The sequence below is a fragment of the Callospermophilus lateralis genome, chromosome 16 (genome assembly GCF_048772815.1).
Source record: "Callospermophilus lateralis isolate mCalLat2 chromosome 16, mCalLat2.hap1, whole genome shotgun sequence".
Lineage (NCBI taxonomy): Eukaryota > Metazoa > Chordata > Mammalia > Rodentia > Sciuridae > Callospermophilus > Callospermophilus lateralis.
The window spans coordinates 66,616,006-66,632,400 of record NC_135320.1 but is presented as its reverse complement, the minus strand read 5'-3'; the positions used below and the strand labels follow the sequence as shown (position 1 = coordinate 66,632,400).

At 30.6% G+C, this 16,395-nt stretch overlaps 1 protein-coding gene across 3 annotated transcripts in view; it reads left to right on the top strand.

Moving 5' to 3' along the window:
* Csmd3 (CUB and Sushi multiple domains 3) overlaps window positions 1-16,395 on the top strand; it is a 1,108,856-nt gene that overhangs the window by 526,432 nt on the left and 566,029 nt on the right. For all 3 annotated transcript variants that reach the window (XM_076835404.2, XM_076835403.2, XM_076835402.2), the window contains one exon: window positions 14,817-14,920. In XM_076835404.2, coding sequence (XP_076691519.2) covers window positions 14,817-14,920 — 104 coding nt within the window. The remainder of the gene's footprint in view (window positions 1-14,816; window positions 14,921-16,395) is intronic.

Here is a 16,395-nt window from a genome sequence, read left to right as displayed (position 1 = left end):
ACCATTAAAATAGTAATAATTAATAGCATTAAATTGGATCTGAATTGAATGTATGTGTTAGAAACTATGTCAAGGTCTTTTATAAATCATTGCACTTAATCTTCTCCTTAATTGTATATAGTAGTTGCTATTATTGTGTCCACTTTATAAGTACAGAAACAAATTTGGAAAACTTCAGAGACTTGTCCAAATTTTCATGGCATAACAGTGACTATACTACAGAAAATTAAAATTGTGATTGTTGGATCTTATGAAGGATGGCTCTAGGATTTGTATCTAAGGCATAGAAAATGTCACAGGTTAAGTTTGAAATCTTGACGTTTGTCCCAGTCTGTCCCTTTTCCTTCTCAGAGGGATTATTTTCTTAGTAGACAGAATTAAATTTCACATAATTATTGTAAAGATTCCATACCATTCCACTCTTCCTCTGTCTATCCCTAGTGCTTAAGGACTGTATATCTAATTAGAGTTTAGGGGAAGACTTATGGAGAGTGATAAGGTCCAGAGTAGCTCCTCAAAATTTTCCGCTAATCATTATAGTTGGTCAGCAAATTCTTTTAGAAATTTAATAGCAAAAATCCTAAGATTTAACTAATGTAAATCAAATATTACCAAACAAAGGAAATATTTATTTATAACTTACTATGTGCAAGAGAGTTTCCTGAGTTTGAAAATATAAAAGCTGTGTTTATTTGTGACTTATGAATGAGTTTACTTGTAACTATTTAAAAATAATTCTTTGTGATTTATGAATGAGTTTAGTTGTAATATTTAAAAATAATTCTTTGTATAGGGTAGTTTGCAGAATGTTTTTTTAAATAAATTCTAGCTTCTTAACATTTATTTTTATGATGTCTTAGTCAATTTTCTGCTGCACTGTCAAAATACCTGGACAAGATAATTTAGAAGGAACCAAAATTTATTTTCTTACTGTCTGGAGGCTGGAAAGTCCTAGATCAAAGCATTTGTAGTTTCAGTTGTCTAGTGAGGGCTATCCTTCACTTTCAGTATGGCTCCATTGTTCTCAGGGGAGAATTCTCAGGAGAGGAACACTGCATCCTCACATGGCAGAAGAAGAAATGGCAAGTAAACTTAATGTTGTATCCACACATTTGTGGACTTCATAAATTATGCACATTGCGTATTTGTATAATGAATAACTACCAAAAACTTCTCTGGGATTCTATTTTTTTCAGAAATAAAATAAGAATACATTTTCATAGGGCTTTTGAAAGAATTCTATGTAGTCATACATACAATGAACTTATAACATTACCTGGTCAAAATGTTAGCTATAATAATAATACTTAATAAAAAACTACTACTACCACCACCACTACAACCATCACCACTACATTCCTGTAGTGTGGTTAGCCACAACACCTCCACAAGTGTTTGAGCTTAGTTTCCCACTGTGCAAAGCTCTCATTCAGTTCAGAACTTGGAATTCCTTGTGGTGACTCCCTGCTGATATTAATCATCAGAAGCCATTAGCAGATGCTTATAATAAGTCAGAATAGGCTTCTGCCAAGAGAGCTTGAAAAGTGACTTGGTGAGCTTTTAATGCCTGTCACCAAGATAGTTTGTTGCAGAATGGAAAAATTTAATGATACACTTAGTATTAGACCACACTCAATCTCCTGGGAAATCATTTCCTGCCCCAGCAGCAAGCAACTCAACAACAGTTACAGTTAGGTAGTGAAGAGAGAGTTGTGAAATACTGTGTTAGCAGCACTTGCCCTTCGTAGTATTTGGGCTCCTAGAATCTCTAATCAATATGAAGAAGAGTCACTGGGATCACTTGATTATCCTATATAGCCAGAGTCATACAGGATATATACATATCATCAAAGTGTACAATTTTGGCTCATCTCTTTAGTTAGCATGTATAGAACTCTCAGCCCCTCCTGAACTAGCAGTACAACTACCCACGTTGCACAATACAAGGGAAACACAGAAATGAACAATAACAATTTGAAGAAAACACCCTTTGTGGAATAAAAAGGGAATCTATCTAGGTTTGTCAGTGAAGAACTTTCTGAGTATGTGGTATTTAAGCCAATATTGGAGGATGACAAGAGACTAACAATGCAGAGAAGAGCTTCTGGGACAAAAGAAAATGTACTTGCAAAGGCCCTTGATAGTCCTGATGTCCTCCAAAAACTGAAAAAGATGACAGGAGTCCTGTGGTAAACTGAGTAAAAATAATAGATTATGTTAATGCTATATGGCTAAATAAAGCCCTGACCAAAAAGGCCCTCTGGAATCATGTAAGAAATGGAATTGGAAGTCATTGAGAGGCATTAATGGTTGCTCTCTAACTTCATCCACATTTTTTCAAATGCCATATCCTCATCTCTTTTATCACTGGTCACCTCCATCACTGTCAGCTTACCCTGGTTTATTTTTCTTCATAACACTTAATAATATACATGAATTTTTAAAGACTGTACATCATACAAAATTATTTTATATGTTCCTTTTAAATTTAGTGCATTCTTCCAATGAAGGGAGGAAAGTCTGTCTACATCCCCAACACAAAATGGTGTCTAGTAAAGACTATACTCTTAAGTAAACATTTATAGAGTGAATTAGTGAATTAAATAAATTCACAGTTTGGGGCAAGGAGAGTATATTATCTGATCTGTGTTTTGACTTAACATCCAAAACTTAGAAGTAGAGGATTCCTAAAGGACATGTGTAAAATTCACGAATCAGGAACCTGTAGTTTATCTACATTTTCCCATTCTTATCCTAGACACCGTTCTCAGACATAATTCTTTCATGTTCCAAACTTTTTCTCCCTGGAAAGATGTGGCAGGCACTGAATTTCATGGCAAATGATTCTTCCTATACTATAACTTCCTGGGGCTCCTACCTAAATTGCTGCTGTGAGAAAGTTTTTTTGAACATAAACAAGCCCTTACATAGATGTAAAATGACAAAAACCCACTAATATGGGCTATGCTTACAACAATTACATAAATAAAAGTTAACATATACAAAAAGGACAGAAATTAGAACCCACTGCATGATTTATTATATAAAAATATATAGTGTCTGATTTTCACTACCATGATTACATGTTTAATAATTTTTAACAAATCTTTTACATTCTTATTAAAGCCTAGAATTAAGGTGTATTTATATAAAAACAAATGCAGATGGATATATATATATATATATATATATATATATATATATATATATATAAATAAATTTTTAAAAAAATAAATAAAATGAATTTGATAAAACAAGCTTTTTTCCCCCTTTCATTAATAATGAATATCCAAATTTATTGTTCACAATACCTTTATTCTACTTATTTTTTTTTTTTTTTCGTGATGCTAAGGATCAAAACCAGGGCCTCACATGTGCTAGGCAAATGCTCTACCACTGAGCTACTGCCCCAGCCCTCAAATTCACTTTAATGAGAATCACACATGTTTGTTTTTCAACCTGTTTTGTGTATGTATAACCTACCAATACAAGTTTATAATGAATATCCTACTAAAACAAATATATACAGGGTTTTTTTTCAAAATACATAAATTTAAATTGATTTTTATATGTATTGTGAAATTTAACTTATATCCTCTAGTAGATAACCATGAGTAACTGATGAAAAAGCACCAGGAGCTTTGTACTGTTGTGTTATAGATTTAATATTTGATGCATTTTTCATTTTATGTAGCTTCTTCCCTTTGTTGAAACATTTGTAGTGCCTTATTTAATCTGTCATTGCTATACACTAGCGATTCCCTCCAGGGGAAGACTAGTGTACAAATATAAAATACGTAGAAAAATAAAACAAAGCTAAAAGCTTTTATTATTCCATCAATAACTCCCTGTGTCCCCAGACTATCCTCCTCCCCTGTCTAAAATATAAGGCTACTTAAGAATTGAAACTATTAACCTGATGCTGGTAGCAAAATAGATGAACTTAGAAAATCCCTGAACTAGCACTTCTCATTTTTTAATGGTCTAGCCAAGAGTCTTTCAATATATCTTTAGCACTAAAATATCAAAGTATAATATTTCAGTGAATAATACTTCCAGAATATGAGATTAATTCTTTCCTCTAAAATGAGAGATTACTTTCAAATGACTAAATAATGGATTTGAAAGTGTCATACATTAGGCCTTTAAAAATCTACATATGCCTTTTCACAAACAATGTAAATTTTATCTTTGTTTTTCAATAAAAATAGATAATTTAGGATCATTATTAATTAATACTTTATTATTAATACTAATTCCATATGTATGTCATTATAATACACAACAAAAAATCCCTGAAATTTTAGAATTAAACTGAAATATATGATTTTTAGAAAATGCACTATTATCTTTCTAAATTAGACATTGAAAAATAATAACATTTGATAGTCTTATGAGGCACAGATTTTTGTGGGACCTTTAGTGTTTTCACATGTATAAAAAAAAAGGAAAGGGAAAAAATGTTCATTATCATTTTTAAGTAAAAATATTTTGATAGAATTCACACTTAACCATCTCTTTTTTCACATCCCAAGTATAAGTTTCCAATCTCTGTAACCCTGCCCTTCTCCTCTTCAAATCCAATTGTCCCTGTATAAAAAGCAAATCAACCCTATCAACACTGCTAAAAACTCATCATTTCATACTTTTACACAAAATAAATATTAAAGTCTTTTACATAATCTGTTTTCTGCTTCCACCTTTAGCCTTCCTTCTCATCACTTCTTATCCCACAGTTTGTTTCAGAAAAGAAAAAAAGTATAATTCTTTCCATTGTGCCATATGTTCTCTTCTCAAATGTTCTTTCCCAGTTCCCTTTCTACCTTTCTTTACATTAATTGGGAATTTTTTTCTTGGAAACCTTTCTTCTTTACTTCCCAACTGGAAAAAGCAGCTCTCATTTCTGTTTCCATAACCCTGTGTATCTATAATTTAAGGACATATTCATATGATGAATACAATAACAGGAGCTGAGTGCTACCAATACAAGTTTATAATGAATATCCTACTAAAACAAATATATACAGGATTTTTTTTCAAAATACATAAATTTAAAAGCACTCAACTCCTGTTATTGTATTCATCATACAATATCATGTGTCTACTCTCCCCCATTGGATTATGATTGCCAAAGTCTGGAAAGTATATTTAGAAAGACATGCTTTAATTAGATGTTAAGTTGATTGTGCAATACATCATTACATACCCTAAGCTAAATTAAACCTGATGTATTTTGTAATTATGCATATATTATGCATTTTGGATTTGCTTGCCGGCTAACAAAAAGTGATTAATATTAGAGTGACTTATTGCCATTATGAAACAGATATAATGGAGAAAGGCTTTTCAGGTAAAGATATATTTTTAGAAGAAAAGGGGAGAAATTCTTCTCTTTCAATCTTATTGGGATTGCCAAAAAAAAAAAAGAAAAGAAATTTCATTGTCAGAATTCACTGTGAACAGATATTAGCAACTCTGCTTCCTGGTGATTAATTTATCTTACCTAATAACAATTGCCATTAACTGGGGGCCTAGTGTATATCAATCATGGCATTTGTTATTTTACAAACCATGTTTAACATAATACCTACTTTAGCCTCTGAACGTATGAATTATAAATATTCCTTTCTGTATTTCAGAGAATTATCCAAAGTGATGTAATATTCTGTAACAGAGATGAAAGTTGATCCCTATAATTTTCCTATGTCTTGAAATATGTTATCCTCTTTCACTAATGAGTATAGTTTGGTATTAATGTTATAGTATCATTAATGTTTTTAGTTAAACATCATCAAAGGCTAATTTGGATGCTGTACTCATTATATAAGAGCAAAGTGTCTAATACAAGGGTCAACTACTAGAGAAAATTTGATAAATTTCTTCAGCTTTCAGATTTATTTTGAACAAACAGAAAAATAGAGAAACTTTACCATGAATTACAAGTACTTTATACCAATTCAGCAATTCAACTTCTGTGTTAGCTAGATTTTCATTTCTGTGACTAAAATACTTGACAAGAACAACTTAGAGCAGAAAAGTTTAAATGGGCTCACTGTTTCAGAGGTTTTGTTCCATAGTGGGTGGATTCCATTGCCCTGCCTCCCATGTGAGGCAGAATATCATTGCTAAAGAGCAGAGGGGAAAAAGCAACTCAGCTCATGGCAGCCTGGAATCAGAGAGCATGAGGTTCTAGGGACAAAATATAAGTTCCAAAGGCATGCTTGTACTGACCTACTTCTTCTAACCAAACTGTACCTGCCTACAGTTGCCACCCACTCAGTCCATTCAACCTAGGATGGACTGATTAGGTTACAGCCTTCATAATCTAATCATTTCACCTCTGTGCATTCCTGCATCTATACAGGCACTTTTGATGGACATCTTATATCCAAACCATAATGAGCTTCCTACTTTTTCCCAAAGAATTGAGTTTGTTACTAATTGTTAATATTCTAGAGATTATCTCTACCCTGCCTTTATGAGATATATGCCCAACATAAAGAATATATTTATAAATAATTTATTAGATATTGAAGACACACAGAAAATATTTCCTAACTACTGAATTTTACTATTGAAATGCAAAATAGCATGATGACTAAGCACATGGACTTTGACACAGGTAAACCTGATATGCAAGTATAGTCAAGTCCCTACTAGCCAAAAACATGGACAAATTCCTGGGAGTAAACATTTCTTTAAACTGAGATTGAGGACTGGAAATGTAGCTCAGTGGCAGAATGCTTGCCAAACATGTATGAGGCCCTGTGTTTGATCCCAGCATCACTGAAAACAACAATAACAACAACATTATAGCACAAATGTAAGATTTTTGTTTTTTCTAAATTCCCTTTGTTTAGGATTATCTTGATATACTATTTTTTTACTTCTACTATAATGCTTTATTTATATTAGTAAGTGTAAGTGAGGCAAAGTTAGTTTTTATTTTCTAATGCATAGATTCTACTTCTGTGGAGCTATTCCATAGTAATGTTAAAACTAGGCATAAATGAATCAATTAAAATGAATGTGTTTTATAAGTTCAGTCATACTATTCTGGCCTCCTAGTGATTGTGTGTCATTGAAAGTATTCAAGAATTATAAGTGTCTAAAATTTCTGTGACAGCTCAGTAGTTTATTGCTTATGTGAAAGTATATGGATTAGTATTAATGAATTTATCACTTAATTTAAAATGGTGTAGTGTTCTTATTGTTACACACATGTAGGTATGAGTCTCAGTTACAATTCAGGAACAATAAAATGTACCATTAAATCGGTGTCCAAATTCACTAGGACATGATTATATAATAATGGATATCAAGAGTTTAGCATAGCACTGGCAATAAAGCAGAGAGTCATTTATTAGACACTTAATTTGTATCTTCTAGACTATTAGAATTTTTAGCCACATGAAATGAGACATTCTCTTAATTTTAATAACAATTCACTTGTGGATCTAATGTGAAATGTCTTGGAATAAAGTGAGTCCATATCTTGGTTATGGTGAATAATGTGCAGTGAACATGGGCGTATAGACATCTTTTTCAGGTGGTAATTTCATTTATTTTAGGCATGTATAGCTACATCCTTGCGGATCATATTGGCATTCTATTCAGGGTTTTAGTTTAAATTTCTTTAGAAACATCCATGTTGTTTTCTTTGAGACACCAATGTACATTTCCACCAACAGTGTACAAGATTTACTTTCTCTGAACTCCAATATATTGTCTCTTTTATAGTAGCCCACCTAATAAGTGTGAAGTGATGTCTCACTTACTGTGGTTTTGATTTCCACTTCACTGATGGTTAGTGACATTGATCACTTTTTCATGTACCTGTTGGCCATTGTTATGCCTTCTTTGAAGAAATGTCTATTCAAGTAATTTGCCCATTTTTTGATTTATTTGTTTATTTTGGCCACTGAGTTGTTCGAGTTCCTCATATTTTGATAAGTGAAAAAAGGCACAAACGGAAAGAAAAATACTACATGATCTCACTTATACGTGGAATCTTAAAAAATCAAATATATATGAAGAGAGGTTAGAACGTAGTTAGTAGAATGAGAGGGAGGAATAGAGGAAACAGGAGAGGTCAAAGTTTATAATGACCAGTAATATTGACTCATTAAAAATTAAGGAATATCATTAGTAATGCTTTATTGTATACTGTAAATTTTCTACAAAATTAGATCATAGGTCCTCTTAAACCTCAAGGGGAAAAATAAAAGGTAAATGTGAAGTGATGAATATGTTAATTTCCTTCAAGCTATCATGTTGTATATCAAAAATGTGTAAGATTAAAGATAAGTGAATTTTAAAAAGAAAAATAGTACCTACATTTGAAAGGCTTAAAAGTTAACAATAAAATTTTAAAAACTAAGAGCAAAAGATTATAAAAATGTATATTCACAGTTTTAAAAAATAAAATAGAACCTTTTTGAAATAATATATTTGAAATTAAAATAATCAAGAAGTGTGCTAATGAAGAATTAATGAATCAAAGGTAGATCTCAAAAAATTATGTAATTAGAAGATAGGAAATAAGAAAATGGAAACATTAAAGATGAGCTAAATGACATAGAAGATGAGATAAAGAGATCTAATTTATATCAATACATATTTCTAGAGAGAAAAAAAGTGAAAGAATGTAGAAGGGAAACTAATTTGAGGAGGTTTTTATAATTAATGACTGTCTTGAGTTCAGAAGCATAGAAATGATAATTCATACCAGCAGAATAAATGTGCACCTAAGCATTCCCTAATGAACAATAAGCAACAAAGAGAAAATCTTTAAAAAGCCAAAGGGAAATTACAAACAATTATAATTTGTATAAGAGTGGGAATTACAATAGTAACACTAATAGTCAAGTGAACAGTGTCTGTAGAATATATGGAAAAAAAATAATTACTAACCTAAAATTATATAATTAACACTAATCAGCAGAACTATGAGTAAAAGAAAGATGTTTTCAGATTAGACCAAAAAATAAAAATACTTATCACTAATAGATTCACACTAAAAAAACTTACTTCAATGGCTGCTTCTCAAATAAAAAAGGAGGGAAGAAAGGAAAGAGGACATGAAGGAAGGAAGGAAGCAAACGAGGGATGGAGGGGAGGAGGGAAGAAAACATGAACTTCAATGTAACAATGTTCTACAGTTACTACAAAATAATCATAAAAATGTTAATAAGTACAGAAACAAGTCTTGAAAGACATTTTATGTATAAATTTATCACTGTGCTGGGGTTGTGACTCTGATAGAGTGCTCGCCTAGCACGTGCGAGGCCCTGGGTTGTATCCTCAGCACCACATAAAAATAAATAAACAAAATAAAGGTATTGTATACAACTAAAAAATAAATATTTTTTAAAAAATCACTGGGACAAAAGTGCTATAAAAGCCTATCAAATAATGGACTTTATTTTTTTTATTTTTATTTTTTATTATTTGCCTATTTCCTTGAAGTATTTTTCCACATTTTTTTTATTGGTTCATTATGTTTATATATAATGGTGGGTTTTTTTCTAACATATTTATACATGCACAAATCTAACAATATAATTTGGTCAATAACATTCCTCATTGTTTTTCCTGTCTCTTTTCTCCTTACTCCTCCTGTTCCTTTTCTTCTATTCTACTGATTTCCCTTCAGTTTTTATGAGCTCCCTCTACATTTCCCTTTTTACTTACATGTATGAAGACATGAATTGGTGTGAATATACTTTGTATACAACCAGAGATATGAAAAGTTTGTGCTCTAAATGTATGATTTGAATTGTGATGCATTCTGCTGTCATATATAAATTAAAAAAAATAAAAAACAAAAATAGCAACAGAAGGAGGCACACTGTACTAATAAAAATATCTCAAAAAACTCTAAGAATTATCATTACCTTAACTTGTTTTCTGACACAGTGAAATTTAATTAGAAGCTAACAAGTAAATGAAGATTGTACATTTTCATTTTTAAAACATAATTAGGACTTTTTAAGTATTTCATTTGTCAAAGAAGAAATGATAAAGGAAATTCAGGAATGCTTAGAAATAATATAGAAATAGGATAATCTATATACCAAAAATTGTGAATGCTCCAAAATGGTATCAGAAAAATATTGATGATTTTAAAGTTTTAATCTGAAAAGAATAAAATCATAAAATTAATTATTTAAGCATGCATCCTTATATGCATAACAGCACACCCACTAGCAATACTATACCATGAATCAATAATACAAAATCTTAGGACAGATTAGATGAATAATTTTTTTTTGGTGAGATTTAATATTTAAAAAATACTGTAGTGCTGATGACACATGATGACAGAATAAGCAGCACCTAGTTCCTATAATGAAATATTAAAATACTAACTACAACTGTTAGAATCAACTTTCTCACACTCTAAAAAGTAGTCCAAGGTTTGCAACAAACAACCAAATGCTGAATAACAAACAAACAAAAAAACGTAAAAATACTGGAGAAGTTTTTGTGTCATTTGACCTTCTTCGGGTCATCCACTTCAAGACGAGTCTGCAATCTGATGATGGCAGCCTACTCTCCTAGCCAGGGACTCTAGTGTAAATACAGTGAAATATTATTTAGCCATAAAAATAAGTAAACTTCTGATCCATGCCACAATATGAATGAACCTTGAAGACCTCATGTTAAGTGAAATAAACTAGATATAAAGACAAACATGGCATGATTCCATGTATTTAAAGTATCTAAAATAAGAAATTTCAGAAAGTAGTTTAAAAGTCACCACATGCTACGAGAGCAAGAAATGGAGAGTTACTGTTTAATGGTGAAAGAGTCTGGGTTTGGTCTGCTGAAAAACTTTTGGAAATAGGTATTAGAGATAGTTTTAAAACATTGTAAATGTAATGCCACTAAAATGTGCAGTTCAAATGGTTAAAATTACAAATTTTATTATCTATTTACCTAAATTTAAAAAATAAAGAAAATATATATTAATGCTATTAGAACTGAAAAACAGGAGAAAAATACAGACCATCCTGGAATTAAAATTGAATAGGTAATGTATAACTAATAAGAACCGATAGAAAAATAAGTAACTTTTATAACAATGAATTTGAAAACTTGCATGGCATTGTAATATTTCTAGAAAAATAAAAATAACTTAAATTAACTCAGAGAAAAAAAACAGCCCAATTAGTTCTCTAATTATAAAATATATTAAACAGTCAACCCTCATTCCCTCAAAAAACGCCTGGATATTTTTATGAGATAGCTCTCTTTAGCTTTCAGGAATGTATTCTCAAATGTACAGATCTTCCAAACAACTTAATGTGTACACTTGTCAACTTATTTGATTATACTAATAAAATTTTGATACTAAACTAATAAAAAGAAACAGAGAATAAATCTTTCTTAGCTTTATAAAGTATATCTACTTCAATATTATTCTTATTGGTTAAACATTAGAAGTATTCTCTTTTATATGATAAGTGGTTAGTGAGGTCAGCTATTACCATATTCCAGTAAACAATGCACCAGATATCCAAATAATTAGAATAAAGAAAATAAAGCATAAGGTTAGTTATGAAGAGTCTAACTTGTTATTTACTGAAAATATACTTGTTATCTAAGAAAACTAAAAATATTCATGAATGCTTTTAAGTAATAAGTTTTGTTCAATTCCTTAGATATGAGATCAGTATACAAAAACAAATTTTGTTTCTAACAAGAAAATAAGTTGAAAATATTAAAATATATGACACAATAGTGAAAAAAAGTTTTTCAAAGAATAACATAGAAAAAAACATAAAATTTTATTAAGAGATATTTATAGATCTAAAGAAATAAACCAGGCTTATCTATTGGATGATTTAATACTGTAAAAATGTCAATTATCACCAAATGAATCTATAAATGCATTAAAATTTCAATCAAAATTCCCAAGTAATTTTTGAAGAATTGTACAAAATGAGATGTATAAAAGAGAAGTGGTCCAAAATTAGTAAAAATAGTGCCCAAGAAAAAGATAATGGGTTGAGTGAAGGACTTAACTTATATGATTGGTAAAATATTCCTTTATACTGAGAATATTAAGCCAATTTAATACACATTAAAGAAGAGAACAAAATCTATAGCCTAAAACCACTGTGATCATATATAGAATCTTTTTTATGCTAGAGTTTGACACACAGATCCCTGGGGAAAGATGGACTACTTATCCAATGAAAAATTTTTTGTTTATATTGGAGGTAAAATATGAAAAGGATACTATGCTAGTCTTCTACCATTACATAATAAATGCTCAAAAATTATCGGTTTGTAACCACATAAATTTATTATCTCACAGTTTCCACAGGAAAGAAGACCAACCACAGGTTAGTTGGAACTTCTTCTGAAGGTCTGACCAAGGTGAAATCATGTTGTCAAGTAGAGCTATGGTTTCATTTGAGACCTGGGACCTCTTTTAAGCTCATATCTTGAATTGCAGAATTAAGTACTATGGTTGAAGACTAATTCAGATCCTGAAGGCCTCTCACCATCCTTGCTACTTTTGCCTCTCCATAACACGGCAATATGCATTTCACCACCAAAAAGAGGGTGCATTTTTAAATTTATTTTGCTTCTCACTTTCAGACCTTCTTTTAAAAGCCTTCCCAGAATTAGTCAGGTCTTCCCAGGATAATTTCCCTTTTGATTAACTGAAAGTCAACTGATTGAAGAACTTAATTACATCTATTACATCCCTTCACCTTTTCGGTATAATGTTGCCTAATCATAAGATTAAATGTCCCATCATATTCATAGGCCCTGCCCATATTCAAAGGGAGGGACTTATATAGGTCATTACACAGGGGACTAGAATTTTAGAGGACATCTTAGTATTCCGTCTACCATTCACTTCCTTTGCAATTTCTTTTAAAGTCAATTCCCAAAAGAGTAAAGTTTTAAAGAAAATATCTTTTCAACTTTGGGTCATACACAATGCAAAATTGCTATTCATAAAATAGTGGATTAGTAGATTCTACTTTGGTAAAATTAATAATTTCTTTTTATTAAATGATCAAATTAAAAAGTGGGAGTGGGAATTATAAAAAATTGAAAAAGTTACATTTAATGTAAAGGTTTAGTTTTCAGAATATACAAAACTTATCTCAACTAATAAGCCACACCAAATGTTGTAATGTGAGTCAAAGGGAGCACAAAGAGACTGGTCTTAGATCTGTGTGGTTAGGGTTCTAAGCAAACAAACAAAACTTTTATTATAGGTAACCTCATCTGTTCACCCCATTGTGTCTTAGTAATATTCTTTTCAATGACTGTGTAATAGGAAAAAATGTTGGGATATAAGCAGTTCTTGCAATCAATAACCAGCACACAAACATAAAAACAACTGCCCAATACAAATGACCATGTCACAGAAAACATAAATGACAAATTAACACAATTAAAAGATAGACAGCTCAATTAGTAATGAAAAATGCAAAGAAGGTGATTTTTGCGTCCACAAGATTGGTAGAAATAAATACATCTAATGTTACAATTTTGAATATCTGAATTGGTAAACCAATTTTGGAAAATCATATGGCACAGGGTTGTAAAATGATTTTTAGCTTTATTATTACCTTTAGCCAGTATATCACCAAGATACACTTGAAAATTTACCTAGAAAAGTTATAATATTGCTTATACTCATGTTGCTTATGAATGCAAGGGGTGGGGAACTTACATCCTTATTGACAGACACTATTAATTAAAACTAACTATAGTCAACCCTAAGTAGAATGAAGAAACAATACACAAATTATTACCACATAAAATGCATAATTTAGTCTTTTAATATATGATATTTATATTAAAGAAATTGCTTTAGTCAATGCTAATATAAAAATATTTTAAAAACAAGAAATAAGCATCCTCAAAGCTTGTTTTTTATTCCAGTTTAAAAATACAGCTCATAAAATCTTTCAATAATTCACATAACAAAGAAATAGTTATGAATACTACTGAAGAGATTTTTTATTTATTCTCTAGTAATGTTGTTAACTTCAGACATATATTTTATCAAATTATGAATAATAATTAAAATTTATTGTTTGCTTAAGGTATGATGTATATGGAACAGTATTTATATAATTTCTGTACTGATACTTAATTACCTTATTCTTTATATTATAGTACTTAATAAATGCAATGTAATTAAATTTGATTTTTTCATATATGTATAAACTTTGTACAAGTACATGAATATATTTCAGTAAAAAGTAATTTTAAATTATATATTATGGTATAATGTTTCTATGAAAGTATGTGCTTCCAGTTTTACCAGTACATTTTAATATATTTGAGGGATTTTGTTACTAAAGAACACACAAAAATAAACCTGATACCATTAAATGTAAACATCAAGATTCATTTTTAACTCTAACATATTTTAAGTTTTACTACTTAATGGAAATAGCACATTGTTTTTCCATGTTAACTTTATAAAAAAAATATATGCAAATGTGTAGGAAACCATTCTCCACCTACATGTACTTTTTATAAAGTCTTTTCAAAGTAGATTTGTATTAATCATGCTTCAGATGCTTCAAATAAGAGTATTCCATGAACAGAATCCATGCCATTTCATTGAAAACTTAGTAAAGAAGTTTTAATATAGCAAGTAAAAGCCATGAAATATGAAGATTGAACTTTAGGAATATTCTGACACGATTTGTTACCATTCTGTGAAATTTGTATATATCTGGACATGTATTTTGAATATTTTTTGTTATTGCTTTCTTTCCTGTTTACATTATATAATACATTATGTTCAAGGCATTTCTATTTGTTGCTAGGTTATACAGATAAATTTTGAAGAATTTGATCTGGAGATTGGCTATGATACCTTGACAATTGGTGATGGAGGCGAAGTTGGAGACCCCAGGACAGTACTTCAAGTGTAAGTTCTCAATATTTCATTTTTCCCTTAACCCATCAGGTATTTATCAGATTATAGTATTATAGTTTCAAATTATTTTTTTGAAACTTTTCATTCATATATATATATGTGTGTGTGTGTGTGTGTGTGTGTGTATTTGTAAATGTACACAACACTTTTATTTTGTTTATTTATTTTAATGTGGTGCTGAGGATTGAACCCAGTGCTTCACATATGCAAGGCAAGTGCTCTACCACTGAGCCACAGCCCCAGTCTCTCTCAAATTGTTTTTTACATTGATCCTTTCCACTACCACAAACAAGAAACACAGTGTCTAGTTATAATCACCAATGTACACATGATCTGTTATTTCATCTTCAGTGAAGGTCGAGGCACTTTATCTTCTTAGCCCGTTTGGGCTGCTGTAACAGCAGTCATTAAATTGATGGCTTATAAGCAACAAAAATTTATTTCTAATTTATTTCTCTATACTAGAGACTGGGAAATCCAACATCAAGATGCCAGTCTATTCAATGTTTGACAGGGGATTTTTCTTATCTAACCTGATGTTTCTCAAAGGAGAATCTCCTTGCATCACTAATGATTCACAATAATCTAGGGCACTTTCAGAAATGCAGATTTCGAGACCACCGAACTATTCTTACTGAATCATTATCTCTGGGATGTAGACCCCAGATATACATATCTTGATACACTCATTAGATGATTCATATGTATGCCAAAGTTTGAGAACTACTTATATATAGACTTTTTGTACCCTTATTGTGTATATATTTATTATATAATGACTGAATGTAAGCAAATTTTCTTTATTCCCTTTTTCCCCTTTCATTTTCTTCTCTTTTTAATTTTAAAACAAGATGTGAATTATGATTGTTCCAGAATCCTATAAAAAAACAAAGGTTCAATGATTGCATATAGATTATTATAGTCTCCAATATTATTACCTTTGAATTCTTGTCTTCCAGAGAAACAAAACCAAAAAACCCTACTCTTCTTGCCTTTAGACCTCAACTTCAACCTTTTCCCTTCCTCTGTAACATGGATATCATTGATCTAGACAATTTGGTTGTTGCTTCTTTCTGGCCTACTAGAATTTCATTTTATGCTAAGGTGTGATAGACAAAAGAACCACTATTTGCTTGATCCATGTGTTCAAATCTGTGACCGAACTTTTTTTAACTTCACTTTTAACACTTTTCTTCCCAATGATGATTAGCATTTTATTATTATGTTAAGCCTGATATGGCCATATTGGGCTGATACCTCCCAGAAATTATCTACAGTTCCTCCTATATCTCTTTGTGGTGTTATAACTGATAACTTAGATTCTATTGTGCTAAATGCAGCTCTATTAGAAATTATCAGCCATAGATCAGTCTAAATGGTTTTAGTTTTGTTTGTCAGTTTAATGCTTAAAAAACTGAAAGTTTTGTATAAAAATTTGAATCTGTAGTTGCTTTTCACAAACTCTT